Raw genomic sequence first — 26,422 nt, 5'->3', positions numbered from 1 at the left:
TTTTCATTTTTGTAATGCTGAGCAAGGCACACATAAGCAAAAGTCTGTCATACAGACAATTTTATAAAGCTGTCAATGAACCTCATACTTCAATAAACACTGAGTTAAGCTATGCTGACAAAGGCGTTGAGGGCGTCAGACTGTAAAGAATGTTACATATGATGTAAAGAATGTTAGATATGATGGTCATGGGCTAGTGTCTTGATAATTAGTAGTCAAGAAAATTCAAAACTCCTTTTTTTTTCGTAACTCCTTTTTTTTTCATATTCCTTTAAATGAAGGAATGTCATTAGAGTTAATCGTACTCTTTTATGCATGACGGGCAACGCTGTGAAGACTAGTAGAAAGAACTTGAATTGAATTCTGGGGTTTTACGTGCCAAAACCATGTTTGATTAGGAGGCACGCCGTAGTGTAATTTTGACCAGCAGGGGATCTTTAACTTGACCCCCATGCATGGGACACGGGTGCTCTTGCATTTCGTCCCCTTAGAAATGCGGCCACTGCGGTGGATTACTTGTAGAGAGACTTTTCTCGCTTGCACATGCAATAAAAAAAAAAAAGAGAAAAAAGATCCCATCGCGGTGGCTCAGTGGCTAACGTGTGCTCTACCGAGCACGAGGTCGTGGGATCAAATCCCATCCCCGATGGCCGTATTTCGATGGAGGCAAAATGCAAAAATGCCCGTGTGCTTGCGTTGTAGTGCATGTTACAGAACCCCAGGTAGTAAAAATTAATCCGGAGCCCTACACTACGGCGTGCCTCATAATCGGAACTGGTTTTTGGCACATAAAACGCCAGAAAGGAAGAAGAAGAAAAAGCAATTAAAAATGGTGCGTCACATATGAACGGGAAATATAGGTATGAGTCGTGCAATTCAATGTAACTTTTATGTGGCAAAATATGGGGAAATCTTTTACACAGGAAAGGCGTCACAAATGTGAACCCGATTTCCTTGCAGCCACTCTGGCCAAGGTGCAGGCAGAGCGAGCAGCACGGAGAGCCAGGGAGGAAGAGGAGAGGAAACAGCGGGAGGCCCAGGAGGCTGAGGAACGGCGGCGGTTGGAAGAAGAGAATGCGGTGAGTCTCATCTGGAGAGATCGCTCAGTTTCGCGTGCAGGAGCTGGAACACCTCGGTGGAGGAACGGAGTCTGCAATCACGTGACTTCTAATGCTAAGCGTTTCCTCATTGGCCAGCTTTTGCCGGAGTACTTCCCGATTTGCCGGTAATTTTTGTGTGAGCATTTCCTCATTGGCCAGAGTCTGCTCTAACATTTCCTCGTCGGCCAGTGTCTGCTAGACCTATTTCCTCGCAGGCCAGTGTTGTTAGATTGTCTAGTGTTGCTAGAGCATTTGCTGATTCGGCCAAAGCTTGGGCTTGTGATAATGCGATGGTTGCCACGACGATATCCAATTTTGGATGCTGCTTAGAAAAAAGCTTTGTGAATTTCCTTATAATGAAGTTGCATCTCCATGAAAATACCTTCGTTATATCCAATATTTATTATAAGCTTACAGGCTGACATAAAAAAAAATACAAAATTCTTGATTGGGGGGGGCCCGTGTGAAAGAAATGCTAGCATGATCCCTTCAAAGGGCCAGCAAGGAGTCCCCGGATGATTTTAACGGCATATGTGATAGATGTGATCGCACGAAATTGGCTCCTAAGTTTGCTGGCTGAGGGCCGGCCAAGACAAGCCGCTTGCCAATACACAAGTGCCTAGAATGTGCCGTTTGAAGTTGCTTTTGGCGAGTAAATTGTGCTACTGGAATATTGAGCTGGTGAATGGATGAATATTCGCTTCGCCGCTAACCGATACCGTTTTGTATCTAGCATTTAGGGCTTCGTTATAGCTGCAGAATACTCATTGAAATGGAGCATGGCCAGCGATATTTGAAGTTTAGTTTGTTATAACCGATTGTTCGACTGTATGTACAGCTTCCAGGCTGCATTCTTTCTCGTCTGACTGTATTTAACTTAAGTAGCAGTATTTTGACTCATTGGTGGGTGGCAAAGCCCTTCAGTGCCGTGACGCACCGACCTTGCGGTTAAAACATTGCAGGCACTGGCGGCAGCCAACCTGGAAAGTGCGGCGCACCGCTTCCTCAATTCGGTAGAAGACAGCCTCCTCATGCCGTGCCCCCTCAAACCCGAAGACGGCCTACCCCATTTTGCGGAGATGCCGCAAATGGTAGAGGAGGAAATGAACGTCGCGTCGCACGCCAACATCCTCGACATGGGCGGCGAAGAGAACCGGATGGATTGCGGGGAGGTGTCGGACATGCCGCCTCCGGAACCGATGGAGGTCGACACGAAGCCCGACGTCACGGAAATGGAGGAGGAGGTGACGACTACAACCATGGTCACCACGGTGGTGACGACGACGACGACCAGCACCAAAACGGTCACAATGGGTGAGTCTACGCTTCGGAAGTGTTTCAACCGGCCCCGCCGGTGTCTCCTTCGTGGCTGTGGCGTACTGCCGATGAGAGCGAGGTTGGAGGTTCCATTCCCGGTCCCAGCAGCCGCACCTCGAAATGGCGATGGAATGTAGAACCGCACTTGCGCGGTGCTGCTAAAAAAAATTTGAAAGCAGCAACAGACGAGTGTTACGCATAATTACGTGGAAAGGCGACGTGTAGTCACTCTGTAGTCGCTTTCTAAGCGTGTACATTTCGGAGTCAGAATTGAGCTGCTGTTATGAATGCAGGTGGTCTTGGAAACAGAAGAATGCGTTCGGGTAGTTTTGAAAATGTTTGTACCATATTTATTTGATTGTAAGGCGGTCATGATCATAAGGCAAGGGTGCATCTCCTAATTCCTGGTAGGGGGTAACCTACCAATTCCTTTCTTGGGGGAAACGGAGAAAAAAAAAGCATGAGTATGCACATCAATATAAGACAATAAAGAATAGCTGGTGGATTATCGAGACTCGGCGGGGATTATCTGAAATACTGAATGCCTAAATGCAAAATTGCGACTATGAAATAAGGGGAGGGGGGGTAGCTTCAACACGCGAAGTGCTGGTTATAAGCGAATTACGGCGCACGCTGCCATGAAGCCACACCTAAAGGCAAAATTTGCGTATAAGGCAAGGGGTGACTTCGAGGCTAAAAAAATTATGGGAAAAGGCCTCGCCTTAATTCGAATTAATACGGTATATAAATTTTTTGGCACTTGATCTAGTAAATTAGGCACACGGAAATTCTTGCGATTCAAATTCATCTGGAGCTCTCCCTCCCATTACAGCATCTCTCGTAGCATGTGTGTGTTGTTTCAGCATGCCATTCTGGTTGGGCAGAGTGGTAAACTTTGAATAAACATGCGGAAAAAGGAAAGATTAAAGGAAATTAACAAATTAACAGATTTTTTCGTTCGATTGTGTTTATATTAAAGTCGAAGGATAGGATTAGTCAAGAGATGTAAGTTAAAGAACGGACAGCAGCAAGGTGGGAGTGTGAACCACAACCTTTATGTGACGCCATGCAGTGCTCTGCCAGTTGGACTTAAGGGCAGCGGCTACCTGCACATCCATTTTCAAGTATATGTATAAGCACTAAACCTAGCCCTGAGAGTGTTAACGAAGACCACTCATGGCCTTGGAAATGGATATGGAACATGCTTACAACCGTGCGCATCGTGTAGTTTGTTATATTCAATTCACAATATAAAAAAAAAAAAGTAAGGTGTCGATTACCTTTTTCGCAGACTTCTTTTTTTTTGTAAATTTCATGTCATTTTTTCTTGGCTTTGCATGGTGGTTACAAAAAGTCAGCCCCCTCAGTTCTGCTCATTGATTACAGTCTTGGAAAATGTGACAAGGTGGTGGCCCTCGAGTGTCAGAAAAAAATTTATGGTAAAGTTTATGCAACGTGGAACGAGTGAACCGCTAATTTTGTCAACATTTCCTTGTGCCACTCTTGGGAGCTGATTTGCTGTCTGTCTGGTTGTGCTGTCTGTAATATAGTCAAGCCTTCAGGTATGCCAAACTGACAATTCTCGGTTGGCTTCTAATGTGCTTGCAGCACAGAGGAGATTTGCTTAGTGCAAATCATCCATCGTTGGAAATTTGTAGGGAGTGTGAACGGGTAATTTTTGAGACCGAATCAGATTAGAATTTAATAGTGCCGGAAGCAAGTTAAACTGAATACCGAATAATTTTTTTCATAGTTCCCAAATGAAGAACACAGCTCTCTTCACTATTAATATAAAATTATGTGGATACGCAAGTAGTCACACTGTTAACAAGTTCTTGCCATTACATTGCACGCTATCAATAACTTTGCTTATTGAAAGCGTAAATCGAGCCAGTACTCTTGGGAGAGAGTGCATGATAGGAGTTCAGGAGGAAAAAAACTGTGGCTCTCTGAGCGACGTAGTTGACTACAATGTGTAACTTCTCATGCTTTATGTCTACTGTTACGCCAGGGTGGAATTTATCACACTTTTGCTCAAATTTTAATTTTGATTATGCACGCTTTATGATCTGAAATACGTGTAAGCTATTCGAAAAATATCTGTATTCACGAATATAGCAGCTATTCAATTTGAAGGACAAATCTAATAGGACAGTATGCGATACGTTATTTGAAAGTTTTGAATATTAGGCAGCCCTCCAAATTTGCAGAGAAATGTGACAGGAATGTTACGTGTCAGGGCACTTTGCCCTTATTTTTGCTCGCTCACTTCCCGTCTTTTTCGAACGTACAGTGAAATTAAAAGAAGAGGGGCCAGATGACATGGCCGAAGCCGAATCCAAAGCTGCACCTGAAACCAAAGAGAGTGAAGAGAAAGAGGCGGAATCGGAGCAATGTGGAGCAAAAGCCGACGACGGAGCAGCATCAGCAGCCGGCAAGAAGCCCTCAGAGGAAGACAGTGCAAAAAAGGCAGCTGGGAAAGGAACCGGCAAAGAGGAACCGGACAGTGAGTCATGTTTTGCTAGTTGGTGTGCTCTCTCTATGCAGCCGCTAGTGGGTAGGAACAGTCATTAGAGTGACGTAATGACCACTCAATGTGGTGGCTGTTGTGTCCCGATGCTGGGCACAAAATCGCAGGTTTGACTCTTGGCTACGTTCAGATGATGCAGGAATACTGAGAGTAAGACAATGTAGGGGAAAAAATGAAACAAGACACAGTGTGTACTCCTCTGATGGTATGGTTCTTGAATTGTGAAATTGAAATGAATTACAGTTGTACCTTGATATAATGAACATTAAAATAACAAATAATTGGGCATAAAAAGTAAGCATAAAAATGTGCTTCCTGATATCAGTTTAGAATATGTGTGCACAGTCAATGTCTGATTTTTCGGACTCCCTAGGGGCCTCGAAAACGTCCGAAAAATCAGGCAGTCTGAAAAAACTAATTCATGCCTTTTACTGCCCCCCAATGGCTCAAATCACCACAGGCACGTACGAAATGGCTCTCAAGGCCTACCAGTACACTTATTAGGTGTATCAGTGTTCGTACTGTGATAGGAGAAAGCGGGTGCAAGCATGTATTAAGGGGGGACGTGGCTTTGAAAATCAACTTCCTGATTTCTCCATGGATTTTGATGAAAATTGGCACAAATGTTTAGAATGTCTCCCTGATACTTCCATAAAAGTTTCAGAGTGATACCTTGAGAACATTTTATTGAGCAGAATTTTTCTCTCTTGAACTTTCTGGAGCGCCTGGGGAGCTTAAAAAACATGATGGAAGGCTCGTTGAGTATTGACTGCATAGCTCAATGCGTGCTGAAGGTCGTGACAGTCTTACTTTTTTTTTTTCGCAACAGCAAATTTTTTAGATAGTCATTTTTCAAGTTACCTTCGCACCAAGCACACTTTCAGGGTGAACGAATAGCCACGCCATAAATTTATAAAAAGTGAACATAAAAATGTGAGACTGTCTCGACCTGCACAGTAGTCCAAGAAACGTGACAAAAAAAACAGAATCGAAATAGGCTAAACGGTAACGAAGAAATCAGCTCCAGAAACTGAGCAGAAAGGCGAAAAAACAGTTTTGAGAAAACGGCTCTCAAAGTTGCACCTTCTCTTCAGTTCTCTAAAACGCACCAAAGTTGTTCTCTTTGATGTTTTTTGTTATGTGGGGCTTCTTGGACATGTGGCCTCTGGTCTGCTGAGCCTTCGTTCTGCCTTTTTCATGTTTGTATGGCATTCTTTACTGCTGCTCTACAAAGAGCATGGTGCCTGGGTTTCAAACCAAGTGAGGTGCAGAACTATGTGGGCATAAATATACAGTAGTTCTAGCGTTGTATCTGCAGACTGCCTCATTGATAGCAGCCTCTAGTGCAGTCAGTGAGGTATTGTTTTCTTTTGGTAGAATCGACCATGTTACTGAATGAAGGCTCTCAGCAGCCTTCTGAATCATCTTCCATTGACAATGGCTGTGGATGTTAGGAGAGCCACTGATAGAGAGGCAGCAATGCAGCTGCTAGGTGCTTTCCAGTCTGTACTTTTGTATCATGCCTCACTTCTGCAGCCAGGTGTCTGTGCCAGCCCAAGTGGCCTAGTGAACAGAGCTCATGATGAGGTTCTCTTATGAAGGGGTTGGTATGATAGGTATTGTTACGAGATATCGTGGCATTACGATAACAGAGTCGGCGCGCGATGTGCTAAGACCGCGGGTCCGAGGTGCCGATGTGCGAAATGCCTGGTCGCGGGTCCGCGGAATAGACGCTCGACGAGCTTAGTCGCGCAGTCCGAGGTGCCGATGCGCGAAATGCCTGGTCGCGGGTCCGAACGCTCTGGTAAGCTCAATCGCGCAGTCCGAGGTGCCGACACGCGAAATGTCTAGCGCGGGTCCGCGGGTCCGAGAAGTCGACACTCGAAGCGATGTGCCGACGCGCGAAATGCCTAGCCGCGGGCTCGAGGAGTCGATCGATTAGCTTAGTCGCACAGTCCGAGGTGCCGAGAAATGCCTAGCCGCGGGCTCGAGGAGTCAACACTCGCGGTCGAGTGCGTAGCCGCGGGTCCGAGGAGTCGACACTTGTTGAGCGATGTGCCGACGCGCGAAATGCGTAGCCGCGGGCTGAGGAGTCGACGCTCGATTTGCTTAGTCGCGCAGTCGGAGGCGCCAACGCACGAAATATGCTTAAGCAAGGATCCGAGAAGTCCGCGCGCGATGTGCTTCATCGCCGAGTCGGAGACGCCTACGCGCGAAAGGCTTATCCGCGTGTCCGAGCATTCCGTGCCCGAAGCTCGTTCGCGAAGTCCGCGTCACCGATGCTCGGAATGCTTAGCCACGGTCTGAGACGTCCACAAAAAGCGGAATCGGCCACGCTACTGCGATGTCTGCGTAGCGCCCGCTTTAACACTCGTCGAGATTACGGAGCTCGCGAGGAGACCGCAACAAGCGGAGCAGACGACGCCATCACGGAGCGAGCACCGGACCAATGGCGAACCGCGCTGGGGTCACGTGGCGGGCGCGGCCAATCGGTGGCTCCGGCACGACCTTCAATCATTTGCTTTTTGTGTGCTTGTTTCTTTATGGAGGAGATAGCTGAAGCGGCAGATTTGAAGACGGAGAAATGCGCTTTCCAACGAGACCAAGATGGCGGCGCTCGGCTGCGCCGTTCCGGAGATATCGTGGCTTGAAAAACGCCGTTCTTTCGCGATTTCCACGCAATTTTTCGGCACCTTGGCTGATACAACAATTTTTTTGAGCACTTCTACTTGGTTTTCAGTGATGATATTTCGGAATCAGATAGAATAAGAGTTACAGAAACTGAAAATAAGATTTTCAAAAAATCGATTTTTTAGCCATTTTTCGCGATGCGAAAGCCGCGTCCCCCCTTAAAGCGGTGGCGCTTTTGTTGCTTTTCCTCCTTTTCGGCGGCCGTCCATCGGACGGAGTGTCTGGTGTGCTTCGGGCCGCGTTCTTTATGTTTGGGCCATTTTGCCTCGTCGCAACGAGATATGTCTACCGAGATACGATCTCGGCTGATTCGCGCGACCGTACGCCGAGGCGCGGAAGCCTCCGTTGGCGCGTCTTCCGTTGACTGCGTTATCGGTGCCGATGGCACAGGGCGATTGTCGGTTTCGCTGCTGGAGTCACATGGTGCAAGATAGCGTGGCACGTTCAGTCGGGTGCTCCTCCGTTTCTCCCGCTAATCGCCGTATTTTTCTTGCCGTAGGAGGCTTGCGCTTCCGTATTCCGAAGGCGTGCTTCGTCCAAAATTTCTTCTCCTACGAGCGACGATCCATCACTAACCTGGGAGCTCTCAGCGTGTCAAGTGAAGACGCCGGCGTGGTTTACGAAGCAGACAACTGCGGTTGCCATCTTGCCCCTGCCACAGCAGCAACCAATGGAGAGATGCCTTTCAGCACGGCAGCCAATCAGAAGGGCAGCGAAGCAACCGAATTACCCCGTGTGAGAACTAAATCGTCAGACCGCGATTTTTACCTGGATTGTGGTTGTTAGCAGATGCGATCTAACAAGGTTCTAAAGCGGAAATTGAAACTTTGAGATCGAACGGACTCAAGGTGCGGTGCTAGGCAAGGAAATAGAATAACTTTTGAACGCGGTGCTTTTTGCACGATTTAAGGGGGGACGCGGCTTTCGCATCGCGAAAAATGGCTAAAAAAATCGCTTTTTGAAAATCACATTTCAGTTTCTGTAACTCTTATTCTATCTGATTCCGACATATCATCACTGAAACCAAGTAGAGTGCTCCTAAAAAAGTTGTTATATCAGCCAAGGTGCCAAAAAATTGCGCGGAAATCGCGAAAAAACGGCGTTTTTCAAGCCACGATAACTCCGGAACGGCGCAGCCGAGCGCCGCCATCTTGGTCTCGTTGGAAAGCGCATTTCTCCGTCTTCAAATCTGCCGCTTCAGCTATCTCCTCCATACAGAAACAAGCACACAAAAAGCAAATGATTGAAGGTCGTGCCGGAGCCACCGATTGGCCGCGCCCGCCACGTGACTCTAGCGCGGTTCGCCATTGGTCCGGTGCTCGCTCCGTGATGGCGTCGTCTGCTCCGCTTGTTGCGGTCTCCTCGCGACCTCCGGACAGTTTCCATAATCTCGACGAGTGTTAAAGCGGGCGCTACGCAGACATCGCAGTAGCGTGGCCGATTCCACTTTTTGTGGACGTCTCAGACCCGCGGCTAAGCATTCCGAGCATCGGTGACGCGGACTTCGTGACCGAGCTTCAGGCACGGAATGCTCGGACACGCGGCTAAGCCTCTCGCGCGTAGGCGTCTCCGACTCGGCGATGAAGCACATCGCGCGCGGACTTCTCGGATCCTTGCCTAAGCATTTCGCGCGTCGGCACCTCGGACTGTGTGACTAAGCTAATCGAGCATCGACTCGTCGAGCCCGCGGCTAGGCATTTCGCGCGTCGGCACATCGCTCATCGAGTGTCGACTCCTCGGACCCGCGGCTAGGCACTTCGCGCGTCGGCACCTCGAGCGTCGACTCCTCGAGCCCGCAGCTAGGCAATTCGCGTGTCGGCACATCGCTCATCGAGTGTCGACGCCTCGAGCGTCTATTCCTCGGACCCGCGGCTAGGCATTTCGCGCGTCGGCACATCGGACTGCGCGATTGAGCTTACCGAGCGTTTGGACCCGCGACCAGGCATTTCGCGCATCGGCACCTCGGACTGCGCGACTAAGCTCGTCGAGCGTCTATTCCGCGGACCCGCGACGAGGCATTTCGCACATCGGCACCTCGGACCCGCGACTTGGCACATCGCGCGCCGACTCTATTATCGTAATGCCACGATATCTCGTGTAACAATACCTATCATACCACCCCTTTAATTCATAAAGAGAACCTCATCATGAGCTCTATTCACTAGGCCACTTGGGCTGGCGCAGACACCTGGCTGCAGAAGTGAGGCATGATACAAAAGTACAGGCTGGAAAGCACCTAGCAGCTGCATTGCTGCCTATCTATCAGTGGCTCTCCTAACCTCCATAGCCATTGTCAATGGAAGATGATTCAGAAGCCTGCTGAGAGCCTTCATTCAGTAACATGGTCGATTCTACCAAAAGAAAACAATGCCTCACTGACTGCACTAGAGGCTGCTATCAATGAGGCAGTCTGCAGATACAACGCTAGAACTACTGTATATTTATGCCCACATAGTTCTGCACCTCACTTGGTTTGAAACCCAGGCACCATGCTCTTTGTAGGGCAGCAGTAAAGAATGCCATACAAACATGAAAAAGGCAGAACGAAGGCTCAGCAGACCAGAGGCCACATGTCCAAGAAGCCCCACGTCACAAAACACATCAAAGGTTACAACTTTGGTGCGTTTTAGAGAACTGAAGAGAAGGTGCAACTTTGAGAGCCGTTTTCTCAAAACTGTTTTTTCGCCTGTATGCTCAGTTTCTGGAGCTGATTTCTTCGTTACCGTTTAGCCTATTTTGAATCTGTTTTTTTTTGTCACGTTCCTTGGACTACAGTGCAGGTCGAGACAGTCTCGCATTTTTATCTTGACTTTTTATAAATTTATGGCATGGCTATTCGTTCACCCCGAAAGTGTGCTTGGTGCGAAGGTAACTTGAAAAATGACTGTCTAAAAAATTTGTGTTGCGAGAAAAAAAAATTAAGACTGTCACGACCTTCAGCACGCATTGAGCTATGCAGTCAATACTCAACGAGCCTTCCATCATGTTTTTTAACCTCCCTAGGCCCTCCAGAAAGTTCAAGAGAGAAAAATTCTGCTCAATAAAATGTTCTCAAGGTATCACTCTGAAACTTTTATGGAAGTATCAGGGAGACATTCTAAACATTTGTGCCAATTTTCATCAAAATCCATGAAGAAATCAGGAAGTTGATTTTCAAAGCCACGTCCCCCCTTAAAGCTGTTTTCTCACCCTGCGCACTGACGAATTAATGTTTTTCGGGCACTTTTAGTGCGTTTTCAGCCAAACCATTCTGATGCAGCATAGATTAGGCGTTGCAGATGCCGAAACGAGTGGTTTTAACAAATCAAATTTTCTCGCAATTTTCGCGATCTGATACTTTCATCCCCCCATAATTTGGCTAGTTTTTATTGTGTTACGATGATACGAATTTCGGCTAATACTAATATTTTTCGTGACCCCGTGAGATTCGTATCATCGAGATTCCACTGTAAGTACAGTCGTCGATCGATTTTTCGTACGTGGAAGGGGCTGCAAAATTTTCCGAATTATCGGGCAATCGGAAAAACCTTATTTTAATGAGAAAACCAAATACATTGCGTCTTTTGTGCTGTTCGATTCCCTTCAAAACATGCACCAAACAGACCCCTGTTGATCACACTCCTGTACTGGCTTATAATGTGAAAACGATTTCATATTATATTATTTATTATCATTATAATATATTATATTATTTCTGATAGAGGCCTCTTTGCATATCAGATTTCTTTTTGTTCAAGCAAATAAAGGGTAAATATGATGGAAATATTTTAGATTAGTGTTTGGCTGCAGCTGTGGGTGTGAGAGTTGTCTTCACTTTAGTTGATGGTCGTGCTGGATTGAGTCCATGAGGTGTCGTGTCGCCATTTCAGTTCGGCCCCCTTCGGTTGCTCTTCGCTGGAGGTGCCCACACAGCTTGTCAAGGTGAGTTCCGCGAACATTGACAAGTTCTTGCTGATGTGACTGTATTCTTAAAATATGGCCTGTGCTGCCACAGTTTCTTTTTTTTTTTTTTGCTGACATGTTTAAGCTGGACACCTGTCATTCATGGGATTCGTCTCAGATAAATATGACAAATCAGTGCCCTGATTTGCCAAATCCAGTGTCCTTGCACGTCTGTTAATATGTCCTTGCTTTGTGATCTGCTGGCCTCCTGGTTAGCTCAGATGGGGGAACAACTGCTCTGGAAAAGCCTTAGGCCCAGGATCTATTCCTGGAGCGTGACGAAGTTTTTTTCAACTGTTAAGCTTTATTTCTGAGCAACTTGTATGGGTTTCCTTTGTAACTTTGTGTTGCTGTCAGGTGGATCAGGGTTTGGCTCCCACCTGTTGCAAATAATCTCAAAAACTTCTAATATTAATTGGCACATGTTAAGTATTTCACAAGAAAAAAAACCTTTGCAGTTGAAGAAAAATTCACCCTGGTCTGGCGATCTAACTGAAGAGCAATGCATTTGTGGGTCATCCTCACTGTTCTCTGAGCTAACCGGCAGGTTAACGGAGTGTAGTGTGAGGTCTAATGCAGACTATTTTGGCGAAATGTGAAAGTGACTGAGATTACTTTGATCTGATACCGATGATCAACTGCTGCTTTAGCAATGGTTATATGTGATTGTGAATACTTTTATGACGTGGTGTTCAACTTTATCGGTTTGATGTCATTTCTGCCACAAGTACTGGTATTTTAAATATATGGCTCATTTCACTGCACATTTGATAACCATCCATTTTCTTAATTGTTTGTTTCTTGAAGTTTGAGTTGATTTATTGTATGTGCAATATGTTTCATAAATAATAAATATTAATATTTATGAGACCCTTCGGCGATGATTTTAACTACAGGAGTCGTATGGCATATTTTGCCAACTGCTCCGAAAACACCAATAGCTGCTCCAAACTAGCATTTTTTCTGCTCTGAAAACACTTATGACTGCTCCGAAGTGGCATTTCTTCTGCTCCAAAAAGTAAAATGTCGCTTCCATCACTGAAATAGGTCTGTGCAATTCCGCAAGGTCGATGACAAATTTAAATAATGAAACTTTCTCCCTCTTGTGGATTCTTATGGAACTGATTTGCCATTTTGTCACACAATGTTTCTGAAAATATGTTTCTTTAGTGAATCCGTGTGGTTGATGAGGGCTGTATCTATGTGTTGCAGAGCCTGCGCGACCACATCACGGTGTCTCCAGCCGGCGTGGCATTTGTGAAACCCTCCATTCGCAGAGGCCTGCTGTCGCAGTGAGTTACCGAAGCTGTTGTGCTCCCCGTGATTTCACTTGGCTCTATTTCACAGTTCACTGGCGATGCTCATTGCACTGGTACTCATCAGATGAGCAGAAAGAACCTGTAATTTTGATTGGTGCATGTCAATATGCATTTTGCAAATAATTGTGGAAAAGCGAACATAATCAAAAATTGATTGTTCATTGGTGAAACTGCAGTGAATTGAGGAATAAAGGTCAGGCGTAGTGGTACAAACACCAGGTCAAAAAGTGACAAACGCACATGCGTGCCCGTGGGTCGCTTTCTCTTCTCGTGTTCTGGTGTAACTTGCAAGGCTGTGCCTAAGGTGTATAGCAGAGTGGGGCCCTCCATTCCATTCCCATTCCGTTCTGGAGAGTGGAAATCCCCATTAAAAGTGAAAACTGAATTAGGTGCGCGATGGTGGGATTGGGACCGAGGTTCAAACTACAGCGGGCCCTAACCATTTGGCCACGATCGCACGTACGCTTCTATTGTGCCAACACCAACTATCTCTCTTGGATGATGGCCACGCAGGAATTAAATGTGCAAATTTATAGCATTTGATTAACTGCTTCACAAAAGTGTCGCTTCACTTAGGCTGTGGCTAAAGGTATGTCTGACGTCTCCCTTCAACTTTTTTTACAGATACGTTAGACGGATCCGGCGGTGTTTTTGTAGAAGTATGTCTGATGTATTTAATTTGTTTTTGCATGCTTCACATTAAGATATGTTGGGCACAAGCACGATGAACAACTAAATATGGTGGCTGAGCGCCACCACAGCACCAACATGAGCGCCACCACAGCAGCCTGCGTTGTGGTGCCGCTGTGGAGCCACCACAGCCCAGCGATGTTTACCCTTGCTGTAACCAAGGGTAAACATCGTTTAAACATGAAAAAAAAAAGAATGTGTTCACGATTACGCTTCTGGCGAAAATTTACACCAGCAGCAAAGTACAATACACTTGGTTACTGCTATATTAGAGCTGTTGAGCTCTGTGCCACCAGGTGGCTGCACCGTGCAGGTCGTTCATGTTTGCGCCTCCGCCAATCCGGTAAAATGCCCAAGCGCAGTCTGCTTGCGCTTGCGTTTACCCGAACACCGGACACGCTCTATTGTGGTAGTAATCCTCCGGCGTGAAGTGACATCTGCTAATGCGTAGATGCTGGTGCCGATCGGATACCGATAGCCCAGTGCACTGCAGCCTACTCCACGCACACGTTGCTTTACAGAGGGACATGATGTCGCAGCTGACATGTTGCCGATGGCTAGATTTGCAGCCCAGAACCTAACAAGGATGATCCATGGTGCTTGCGAAGAGAAAGCTTGAGACCAACACTGACTGCGCAGCTCGCGTCAACTCTTGAGTCTGAGAACGTTGTAACACAAGCAGACGACACTTTCTGTGTGCCGGAAGTGCTCGAGTGTAGTGATAAATTGTTGTTGTGCATTCTCTTTCTGTTAATTTTTTTTATAGAAAGAAATTAACGTGCTGACAGCCATGCGCAGCCCCGGCCGCACTAGAAAAAGAGACATGGGACAGCCAGCCCTCCACTCCTTCTCGCACTTGATCGCATTACTGCGAGCTTGCTCCCCTCCCCCTTTCCCCTTGCCTGCATGGGTACCCTGCGCTTATCGAGCCACCATCCTTCTTGGCGCACCCTCGCATGCTGTCACTCTCACTCAAAGCATCCAGTGAGCGTTGCACAATGGGGTCTTATCGCACTTCGACTTGGCATGGACCACGACGCTGCTTCGCTTCTGTGGTCACTCTTGGTCGCACAGCGCGTGATTTGAGAGGTGTGTTCGCACGCAGCCGCCTGTAATTAAACCATTTGATCATCTGCGTCTGCCGAAGTTTCTGTTTATTGTCTCGGTATCCCTTCGCAGCAGCAATGAAATTTCATTATTTTGAAATCGTGTGTAAACACACTTTGTTTCAGTGAACTTCTAAATACATTGTGTTGTATGGACAAGGAGTTATCATTATAGTATTGAGAATTTCATTGCATTGAAATTCGTTTATCGAGGTTTAAGTGTATTTCCACATCGTCAGAATGCAGCCTTGTATTTGGGTTTCCAGTCTTACTAGCGTGTGCGAACAGCAGTGCGGTACAGATTTAATGGCTAGCCTCACCAGATGCTCAGAGATTTCTTTTCTCGTTGACTGTACCAATAAGGCTCACGTGTAACCGTAGTTGAGTGATCGGCCTCTGCAACTTGGCGATTTCAGAATGTGATGCGTTTGGCAATTTACTGTGAGCACAGTGATGCAGTCGATTTTCTGTCAGTGCAATGGGGTATTTGCTCATTTCATCAGTATTCAACAATATATCGGCATATTTCTGTGAATAAAATTATATTGTTTGCATTTCAACGTAAGTGCAACAATGCTTTAATGACTTAATGTTTAACACTGTGGTGCATTGACAATGTGCTATGATGCATTGGTGATGTACTAGGGCTGCTACGATGTACTTACAGTGTGTGTGGGTGGTTCAACCTTTAGGATGCATTGGCAGTTCATGTTGAACTCGCACATGCTGTGCACATGCGGTGAGCGAGATGCATATACTCTCTGAGGCTTGTGGGCAATGGCTTGAATTGTTTCAAGATGCGCAGCACTTGCACATATTTGTATGTTTATTTACACAGCTAATTTCCACATTAACTCGTCAAAAGAAACTTTTCAATTCAAAAGAAACTTTTCAGTGTTTCAGGTTCTGTATAGAACTTCAAAAAGTTAATGTTGACTTCGTCAGCGAGCCAATTTGTGCACTCAACTTGCTTTTACCTCACCAGAAAATTCTTAGCCACGCTCTTGATTTCACCTAACTGTGGAGTGCATGCACATCTTTCATCGTGTTTCGAACAACAGGCATTGTTGCTGTGATGTGACAGGTGATGCAGCAACAAGCTAAAATTAATAATTTCCAGTGATTGCAGGTGGTTTGGAAATGCAGTGAGTAAACACTTGTGCACCAAGAAGTGATTGTCAAGGGCTTGCCGCTTCATCTCTTATCTTGCATTCACCCACTGCGCTCACTGTATCCCAATTATCAGCATATCGGTAGGTGCCTTGTACTAACCTGAGAGAGCTGCTGCTCTGATAAGGAGGTGCCCAAAGATGAGGGTTGTGGCTGGTAGCAGTGAACAATGTCATAGGGCATGTTTCGAAATAAAACCTGAATAAAAATTGTGCAGGCACTTTAGCTGTGCAGGTCAACAGGTTTAGCTTTTTATTTTGAAGGCAACAGACCTCGTCAAAATTGTTTCAGTGGTTGGCAAGCAAGACAACTCCATTCCTGCATATTTAGATAGTAAGTCCTGACGAAAGATTCTTTAACACCACCTTCATATGATGTGCAGTCATGACACAAAGAAGCTTGTTAGCAGTTCCACGTCTGATACTTGATTTACAAATTTTTGTTCTGGTGTTCCTTATTGACATGAGGTTTTTGCTATTGTCAATAACACCTTGGCAACCCTTGATTGTTGTTTTTGTGTGGTGGCTTGATTCTTACAGTAATGTGCTCTGGGCCATTTTAGTAATCTGAATAAACTAACAAAGCTCTCGGCTGCTTGCAGGATGCTGGACGAGGTTCTTGGCACACGGATCATGGTCAAAAAAGCCATGTCCCAAAGCACAAACAAGGTGAGTAGCCACGGAGCACCTAATGAGACTCTTCGTCTTGAAACTGACCTTTTACGACGAGGTGTTAAAGTTTAATGGTTTAATAAAATACAGTAGAACCTCATTAATACGTTTTGGAAAAAAACATGAGAAAAAACAACAACATACCTACTAACCATGAAAATATACAACCTGAAGTCACAAAAAAATTTGGCAGACTTAACATACTTAACGGCTACATAATGTGTAGCGTTGCAGCACGAGATGCCAATGGCCCATATTTGTAGTGTCACACTTAGAACAATCCGTGGTGATTACTTTAAATTGTATACTTGCAGCAATACTACATTCATTGCATAAAATTTGACAAGAGAAGCCTGCCTTTCTGTGGATCCTTGTTTGGTCGTGGTGTAAAAACAATGATGCACAGTGCTCTTCTTGCGTGAAAGCAGAAACATGATGGCACTGATTACTGTACAAAGAAAACAGAAATGCAAGTGTTGGGCTTAGAACAAGTGACAATGTGCTTGCAAAAATGAGCTTTGTCGGCAATTTTTAAAGGCACCCTGAAACACTTTATGAACATACTAGTGAGAAAACATTGCCAATCTGTCGTAGAGGCTGCTGTGAACATGTAAGCCCAATATTACTGCACAGCATGCAGCAGGAAACTTAAAATCTCATGTCAAAAGCAGTGAACAGTCGCTTACTCTTGCTTCCACAGTGCCGTCATGTGGCGTCATTGGAAGCAGCTGGCCCAGCAATGCTATTGGCTGATTTCGTGATCACAAGAGCATTCTCAGTGATACATAATTGTTAATCTTGAGTTAAATAACTGAAAAACATATATGTCTGCAATTTCAAAAAGATGCCAAAATTATTTCATTTTTGCACTGCGCGTAGCTGCGTCAGTTGCGCGTGCCCTCCGAGATGGCAGCTGCGTAGCGTAGTCTGCGTTGCTGTCATGGGATGCCTCTGTGAGCCCTTTCGCTGCCGCGACACTCAACTTTTGGCCGCGGCTATGCTCTCTTGGCTTCTCCACTTTGTAGCGTCCAGCGCGCTAGTGGAGAGAAAAAGTGAGAGAGCCGGATATTGGTGCAATAATTCCACTTATAGTTGAAGGATTTGAAAAACTTCTGCAGCATGAGATTCGCGAGACAGCATCCTTTAATAGTGAGGCCATTCTGTGATTGGTTGGAAAAGTGTTGGAAAAATGCGCCTTGACTGAGCTTATCGACATTGCTTATTACAAATGATGGCAATCGTACTTTCATTTGCTCATTGTATTCGGGCTCAAGCTCAAGCCTTGGCTTGACTTCCTCAAACTTCCTTCAAAGCCCAGTTTGATGAGTGACCTGAGCAAACCTGCTGCAGTGCCTCTTTGTTTGTGCAGGGACTCCGGCGAGTGCTGGACGCACAGCAGCTAAGCCTCAAGCTGATTGCCAATGTGACGTACGGCTACACATCTGCTGGCTTCTCGGGACGCATGCCGTGTGTGGAGGTGAGGTCATCCCTGCTTAGTACAGTCAAACCCGACCAGTTTACATTAAATTATCCCTTATATAACACTCTTGAATCACAAGTAGAATATATAGGTCCACCCAATTGTCCACCCCAATTGGCTCCCTCCCACAGCTTGCCGAAAGGCAAGCTGTGGGAGGGAGCCAATTGGGGGGGGACAATTTTGATCCGAATCAGACTCGATCGTGATCGAAAGTGTGCCGTGTGACACCGGTATTGGCCCAGTTTGTCCTTACAGTGTTGTTACAAATGGTATTTGCTTTTACGTTGTCGAATTCTTTAGAAGGTTTGTATTGAATTATGCTCTATATCGAACTGGTAGGTGTTTTTTTGCAACTCTGATGTAACTGGGTTTGACTGCGTGCCCACCAAGTGCAGCTCGACAGTGTTTGTCACCATGCTGTATATTTTATTGCGATAGAAATTATAGGGACACTCCAGGCGAATTTGCGCCTTTGCTGTGATGTATATACAGTCAAACCTCGTTAATACGTAGTCGGCTGGGAACGACGTTTAGGTACGCACTAAACGATGTATGAATTAACCGCCAATGCCAGTTTAGCGGCTACTTACTATCTTCGAGCTCGATAAGGCAGCGAGCCAGTTTGCCCATGAGGCTTCGCTTACTAACCAAATTAACAAGCACGGTTTCAACGTGTGCACAGGTAAATATGAACACATCTCGCTCGATGACTGCGGAAATCCGCTCTTAATACACTGGAATGAGGGAGGTGCGGCAGCAGCAGCGAGCGTGCCATGTCTCGCTTCAACGACGTCGAAAGCACAGCGCCTACAGAGCTACTGGCAGTAGTTGCACTTTGTTTGCAGATCGCTTGAAAGACGAGGTCCGCGCGGGTGCACACTTATTCCACGTAGCAGATTGCTTTCAAGATACGGCACCAGCGCGGCCGCTGCCAAAGTCCACCCCTCCTTCCTCGCCGTGCCTCGTGGGCGTCGTGCACGACAGAAGAAGCACGCTTTCACCCCGCCTTTCTCCCTCCCGCGTGCAAGATTGAGTCGGCTGACCCTCGCAAGCTTTCACTCGCACATACTTTTATATGACTTTATACGGAACCTCAAAGCGACGTCCACGGTCACGGCAGTAATGTGCTTCGCAATAAAATGTGCTTCTGCGCTGTTACCACTTGAATTAGAGCCGACGGCAACAACGAATTCGCACCCCTTACCGGCAGCTTCTTCGCGTTACCGGGAGCTAATCTCGAAAGCCATGCTTTTGTGCGCGGCAATTGGCAACAGCTGTATGAGCAGAAATTATGTCATGGTGGCCATGTTTTAAGTTCACTATAGCTGGCAACTCGTCCGGGCATCGTAAGTCGACAATCGAACGTCTGTGCACATGATATTTTGCCAATTTTGGGCCTGTGCATGTAGAACAAGAAAGAAAAATAGTACGCACTAACCGTTTGGTGGGCAATGAGGGACTACGGCTTAAGCGGTCAACCAATACACGGAGTTCAATGAGGGCTGGGTGGGTGAATCTTTGCGACTGCGTTTAAACCACAATTACACATTAAGAGCGTATGTATTAACGAGGTTTGACTGTATTTATGTTTAAGTATTCTGTATTTTTACCTATGCTGTATATGCAAGGCAATGAACGAGACGTATATGCAAGGTAATGAACGAGACGAAAGGGAACCGAGGGGCCCGATTTTTATTATCATATCATAAGAAGCCAACAAACAATGACACCAAGGACAATATAGGGGAAATAAATTGTACTTACTAATTGAATTAAAGAAATGATAAATTAATGGAAATGAAAACGGATGGAAAAACAACTGTGCTCAGGTGGGGAACGAACCGACATCTTCGCATTACACGTGAGATGCTCTCATCATTGAGCATGGGAGGCGTTTTCCCATCCACTTTCTGGGGTATTTATGTTTTGCAACTAGAATTAACCCTGGGAGTGTTAGCCAGCGCCAGCACTCGCAAGCCCCTAGGCTTGTGAGTGAGAGCATCTCACTCGTGCTCGTGAGAGCATCTCACGCGTAATGCGAAGACGTGGGTTCCTTCCCCACCTGAGGACAGTTGTTTTTTCATCCGTTTCCATTTCCATTAATTTATTATTTCTTTAATTCAATTAGTAAGTACAAGTAATTTCCCCTATGTTGTCCTTGGTGTCATTGTTTGTTGGCGTTTTATGATATGGTATGCAAGGTAAGTGCTATACAATTGAACCCCCAAAGTTCATTTCATAAACTTTTCATGAACTTTGGGGGTTCAATTGAAATGGTTCAAATGAAATGTTTTAACTCCCAAAGTTGATTTCATTGACTTTGGGGGTTGAAACATTTCATCCAACGTGTCTGCCTTTTGTCCAAAATCTTATATGAAAGAGTGAAAAACAGAAAATATTAGTGCTCACAATCTGAAAATTATTTTAATTTCACTGGGGCCGCTCTTTATGGGCAGCACGGTGGCACCTGTGTGATCCAGTGTTTGTTACTTTTACTGAGATGTTCTATGTTTAGGCGTGGGTTTGAACATTTTTTTGACCAGATTCATTGTGTGTGGTGCAGGTGGCCGACAGCGTGGTGAGCAAAGGTCGCGAAGCCCTGGAGCACGCCATCCGCACGGCTGAGGCTATTATTCCAGGTGCACGGGTTGTGTATGGCGACACGGACAGGTCTGTCTTACATAAAATGATTGTAATTTCACTTGATTGGTTTGCACTATTGGAATTTTTGTGAAACATACAAGTCAGCTTCCCTGCGCAGCAGAAACACATAATCATGGTGGCGTAACCAGTCCTTCATGCAGTGTTTCCATTTTAGCTGGTAGTTATTGCTTGCTTAGTGTCAAAAATGCTGATTTAGCGGATTTCAAATGTTTAGCAAATTGTGTCGCAGTAAGTAAAGTGTGCTTATACGTATATAGCAGACTTTTAGCAGATCTTTAATGGCTGTTTTAGTGTAAGAACAAGTAATCTGCATTGACCTGCATTGCCTACTTTTGATAACATATATGTAATGCCTAAATGGCTGTTCATTAACTTTTTCGGCACGTTTAATGCTACAAAGAATGCAGTTTTATTCAGAAGGCAATCAAAAACCTTGCTGCTGACTTATTAGCGAGTGTTGTGCGAGTAAGTGCTGACTTGCTGAGTGCTGACTCGCTTATTAGCGAGTGAGTGCGGACTTACTGCCTCGCTTGTGTTTTTGGCATTGCTAGTGTAACATTTGGTACTTGCAGGCCTTCGAAATTTTTCTTTACTCTTTAGTGCTGTTCTGATCTTTAGTGGTCTTCCAACATTATTTTTCTAATCAAGTGGCATACAAATATTCAATAAAAACAACCTCCGAACATCAAACCAAATAAAGTAAAACCTCAATAATTCGATCTGTTTATTGGAAATTCAGTTAAATCATAGAATTTGTTCAGTCTGAATTTGCAATGCATGAATTGTACCAGATAACTTGAAAAGCCTGTGCGCATCCATCCGGATAATTCATAGTTTCTGGTTGTGACCTTGAGACTGGCATACTCTGTCGCGCTTCTGGCTTCGCATATCGTGGAGGCAATGTCAGAAATACAATCTCAAAATGATAGCCATGACCTGTTTCTGGCTCATGCAATTGCATCTATCTACGAACTTTAATTGTTTCTGGCCCTTGCAGTACATAAATGCATGACCTTCGAGTTCAGATCCAAGAGAGCCATATTTGGGATTGCAATTCGGACACCACTGATTGAGAAAGCGCTAGATTCCGCGATGGGGGCACTGATGAACCGTGCCACTGTGCGAAGTGTCAACGCTGTGTTGCAGTGCGCATTAATTTTATGTGTTTCCGCCCGCTACAATGAAGTCAGTGAAAATATATAATTATCATCATCAATAAATGTGGCACTTTTGCGTTTGTATTTTTTTCTGTGTAAATATCAACTGGGTGTTGTTAAGTTTTCTCTATTGCTGGTTTGTTACGTGCATACGAGTCCCGACCGCATAAAAAATCTTGGCCACATGCGCGGTTCCACTAGTGTACGAAGATGGCAACAGCAGTGACAATCTAGGCTGACTGGGCTTCGCCGACTACTTGAACATAGAAGCAGACATGCAGACATTGTACACTAACATGAAAGACGAAGTCAGTGACAGTGTGCCAATAGATGGTGGTAGGGATGATAATGAGCCCAACTGTGCGTCCGCTTTAGTGACGGTTATTAAATCCCTGAATGTCGTCTGCAGCTTTGTTGAGTGTAGCGGTGGTGACTGTGGCATGCTGAAAACTACCATACCAAGGAATCTTGAATCAATAATTACGTTAAGTAGTCCTCTTGCATGCAAAATAAACATGACATGCTTGTGTTGTGCGTTTGCCCTTCTTTTTCTGGGTTCTTTCTTTTGTTGGAGTAATTAGAAAATCCGCTTAATTTTTAGATTTTTCGTGGTCCGGCAGAATTTGAATTAACAAGGTTTACTGTATGGGATATGATCTCATTTCTAAACAAACACAAGTACTGTAGGCTTCTGTTAATTTGGCTCCGGTTAATTAAATTTTTTGGTTAAATAGATTTTTCGGTTATTTTAATCCCGGCTGGCGCCCATGCATTTAAATGGGCTAAAGTTTTCCTTATTTAAATCCTAAACCCGGCTATGGTGTTGGGCTGACGAGGTCGCGGGATCGAATCCCGGCCACGGCGGCCGCATTTCGATGGGGACGAAATGTGAAAACACCCGTGTACTTAGATTTAGGTGCACGTTAAAGAACCCCTGGTGGTCCAAATTTCCGGAGTCCCCCACTACGGCGTGCCTCATAATCAGATCGTGGTTTTGACACGTAAAACCTCATAATTTGATTTAATTTATTTAAATCCTAAAATTGGCCTTTGCTGTATAATTCAAACTGGACCAGACAGCACACACGTGCCTGACTTCTAGGTGACAAATAGCGACTCCTTTTCTGGCAGCATCGGCCTTGGCAGAGATTAGGGGACAGTGAACGCGTTGAACACACATCATCTCCAGTCATAAATGCCTATCTTCGGCCTGTCCTAGGAAAATTTTCAAGGAAGAACCGTAGCTCACAATTTCTGATAACAGTATTTACCAAATTCTAACGCATCTCCTTTTTTTTTTTTTTTTGTTAGTTGACCAAAAATCGCCTGCGCCATTTGGACGCAATACCAAATCCGCCTCCGCAGCGTTCGGATGCTTTATCGCATTACACAGGTTCATTTGACTTTAAAAACAATGCGGCGGAGCTGATTTTTAGGAAACCAGCCGCCGTTGTGCAACGCATATTTGACCCCTGCCCATTTTTCTAAAAAATTGGGCGCATGCTAGATTTCTACTTTGTTTAGGTGCTTTAATGTAATTTCTATGTTAGTTTTCTGCTTTGGACACATAGAAAGTGGGTGCGCGTTTGATTCGAAGGTGTGTTAAGACTGCCGGATAATTCAATCTGTTTTATCAGTCCCGTCAAGGTTGAATTAACGGAAGTCGACTGTAAGGTGTGCCATTTGATGCGGTTACTGTGCAGCCTGTTTGTACTGATGGAGGGCCGGTCACGGGAGGAAGCCTTCCGACTGGGCCAGGAGATTGCTGACCGGGTGACAGCGCAGAATCCACGCCCAATGCGCTTGAAGCTGGAGAAGGTGAGTGCTCACTTTTGATTTCACGACACTGGTTGGCGTGTCATGCGTGTATCGTTCAAGAGATCTGCATTCATTCACCGACTTGCAGAACCTAATACAGTCGAACCCGGATATATTGAATCTGAAGGGGATCACCAAAAAGTTTGATATATATGTAATCAGATATATAAAATAAACTTTTTATGCAGAAATTTCCAAGGGGTTCTTACAGCTGTTCCATGGAAGTTATTCTATGTCGCATTCGCATCGGACACACACATCTCACATATAACTTTTATTGAAAAATGAAGAACAAGCGGTTTGTAATCAATGCTAAGTATCTCCAACTATGAATCACATTTTAATAACATGTCCGGTGTTGGAGGAAAAAACACAGATATTTTTGTGAACTTTACAAAACACTAACACCACTTCATCACCCCCTGATACTAGCTGAAAATGCACTTGTATCTCTAGACGATGTTTTTAAGTCATCAAATTATATATATATTTTCATCTTGTGCATAGTGCATGATAGCCTTAGTTGCTTTTGCGCCATAAAACCTTACATAACTAACTAACTATATACGAAATAATTTGTTATATGTGGTTTCGATATATCCGGGTACGACTGTACAGTTAAACCTCGATATAATGAAGTCTGGAAAAACGGCAATTTGCTTCGTTATATTGAAGTTGCATTGTATTGAAATTTGAAATATTCGGTAAATAAGTACAGTTGCTGATTGAATTTTTTTACATGGGAGGGGCAGCAAAATTTTCTGAATTATTGGAAAATCAAAAAAAGAAAATTTCAATGAGAAAACAATTAATTTTATTGAATTTGAGAAACAAAAGATACAGTTTCATGCCGTGTTGTTGATATCTCTACATCGGCAGCACGAATTAAGAGAAGCCAGCTATGCTTATGCGTCCACTCCATCCCTGCGGCGGATTGTGTTACCTGCAGTGGGAACAGATTATCATGAAAAGCACCGGCAGCGGGTAGTGAATGCTTCATCTGATTCTCGCTTCAACACATCTCCGAAATCAGAGATTACGCAACCTCCAGTACCAAACGCGCGGGAAGACAGCGCACATGATGCCACGCCATCCCGGTATGCCCGCTATTTACACGTCGGCCGATTACCTGTAAAACAGGTCACAGGGACTGCGTGTGCGCTCAGCTGCGCTGACAGCCATGCGTAGCCAGGGGACTTCCTTTACAGTTGAGGTCTTGTAGTTCCTTAAAATCGGGCTTCGTGGCCTAATGGTAATCAGTCTCTCCTCGGCTACAATCATCGGTGTATATGTGTGACCATCTGCAGGTGTACCAGCCGTGCGTGCTCCAAACAAAGAAGCGGTACGTTGGATTTGCCTACGAGAGCCCTGACCAGCAGGAACCCAAGTATGATGCCAAGGGCATCGAAACCGTGCGTCGCGACACTTGCCCTGCTGTTGCTAAGGTGAGGAGGCAGGGTACTCTTGGTCTGCTGCTTAAGGCGCTCAGTGCCATTAGAGGGCAATCTGGCGATGCAGTTGGTCTACGGCAAGGATTTGTAAGGGTTGGGCACTTGTGGTACGATAAAGCTTGCAGCTATTGGGGTGCATCATCACATGGATTCTCCCGTAAACCTCATGGATTTGGTATCTCCGAACTTGGCACGTGTGCACTTGCATACAAAGAAGTAATCAATTACTTTTATGTTACTTTCCTCCCAACTTTTATTAACATTGCACAAATAAAGTAAATAGGACAAGCTGGCCTCGCTCTTTCAGTGAGTACCTTCGCAAGTTGTTTATTCTCACTAACGATTGCTTTTGAAAATTCTTATGGTTAATCTTCCCTCATTTTCTTGTGAAGAGATCAGGCAGTGACCCTGACAATCTGGGTCCCTTCCCTCTGGGTCCCTTCCCTCAGAAAGAAGGGTCACTGGCTGTGACCAGAGGGAAGGGCGGTGTTTTAACGTGCAAACACCTTGCACATAAGACTGTGGTTGCCTAATGTATGCTCACGCATGGTTTGCGCTTTATTGTTGTTGGGACCCGGAGAAAGTGCTCCCGGTAAAGCCGATGAAAAAAATTGCCTGGAAATTGTTTTATGGCATCAACGTCGGTTATTGAGCACCAGGGTCCGCTATCGCTATCAAGCCATAGTAGCTTCATCGGTTTCAATTCATCGGTCAACACCTGATGGCGCATTGAGATGAGGAAACACATACATAGTGCCCAGGTCTTCCTGTCCAACGATGCACATTCGTGAGGCTGCGGCATGGGGTCCTACTGTAGTTTCGCTAAATTCAAGTGCTCAGAGCTCTGTTGCCTCTTCCAGCTTGTCTTGCCAATAAGCCTATTTTTTGTTAGCAAGCGACAAGACCTCACACTTAATTTCTTCCATTTTTTTACTGGCCATACTCTATTTCTGTCATTAGTTTTGCTTTATTGTTGAGATTTGTTATCTCGTTTTTGTTTCCTCTTTCCTTCCCTTCCTGTTTTCTATTTCTGTGTTTCTGTCCCTTCCTTTCTGAAGAATAGGCAGGTATTGTGCCCCTTCCGGTGGCCAGCTTGCTCCGTGCTTTCCCTAAACCTAATTCTTAATTTTATCTTTCGCGACAAGCGACGTCCACTGTCAATCTGTCGCACGAACGAGAGCCGCGCTACGAGGCAAGTTCAACTCAAAGCCTGCGTCTGGCTGCTGTTGCGCTACGTGCAAGACGGCTCGACCGCATCACAGCGTCACAGTCCTTTGTGCGGATTGATGCGATTGAGAATAAAGCGTTCTTAAAAC

At 45.3% G+C, this 26,422-nt stretch overlaps 1 protein-coding gene across 1 annotated transcript in view; it reads left to right on the top strand.

The window, feature by feature from the left end:
• Positions 1-25,400, top strand: part of LOC119462375 (nucleosome-remodeling factor subunit BPTF-like) — a 64,578-nt gene extending 39,178 nt beyond the window's left edge. The window contains 10 exon segments of the mRNA XM_049672957.1: positions 961-1,079; positions 2,063-2,414; positions 4,711-4,923; positions 11,480-11,559; positions 12,793-12,872; positions 16,467-16,533; positions 17,906-18,013; positions 20,580-20,686; positions 23,541-23,655; positions 24,963-25,400. Coding sequence (XP_049528914.1) covers positions 961-1,079; positions 2,063-2,414; positions 4,711-4,923; positions 11,480-11,559; positions 12,793-12,872; positions 16,467-16,533; positions 17,906-18,013; positions 20,580-20,686; positions 23,541-23,655; positions 24,963-25,385 — 1,664 coding nt within the window. The 3' untranslated portion in view covers positions 25,386-25,400.
• Positions 25,401-26,422: the final 1,022 nt, after the last annotated feature.

This window comes from Dermacentor silvarum, chromosome 8 (genome assembly GCF_013339745.2).
Source record: "Dermacentor silvarum isolate Dsil-2018 chromosome 8, BIME_Dsil_1.4, whole genome shotgun sequence".
NCBI lineage: Eukaryota > Metazoa > Arthropoda > Arachnida > Ixodida > Ixodidae > Dermacentor > Dermacentor silvarum.
This window is presented reverse-complemented; position numbering and strand designations above follow the sequence as displayed.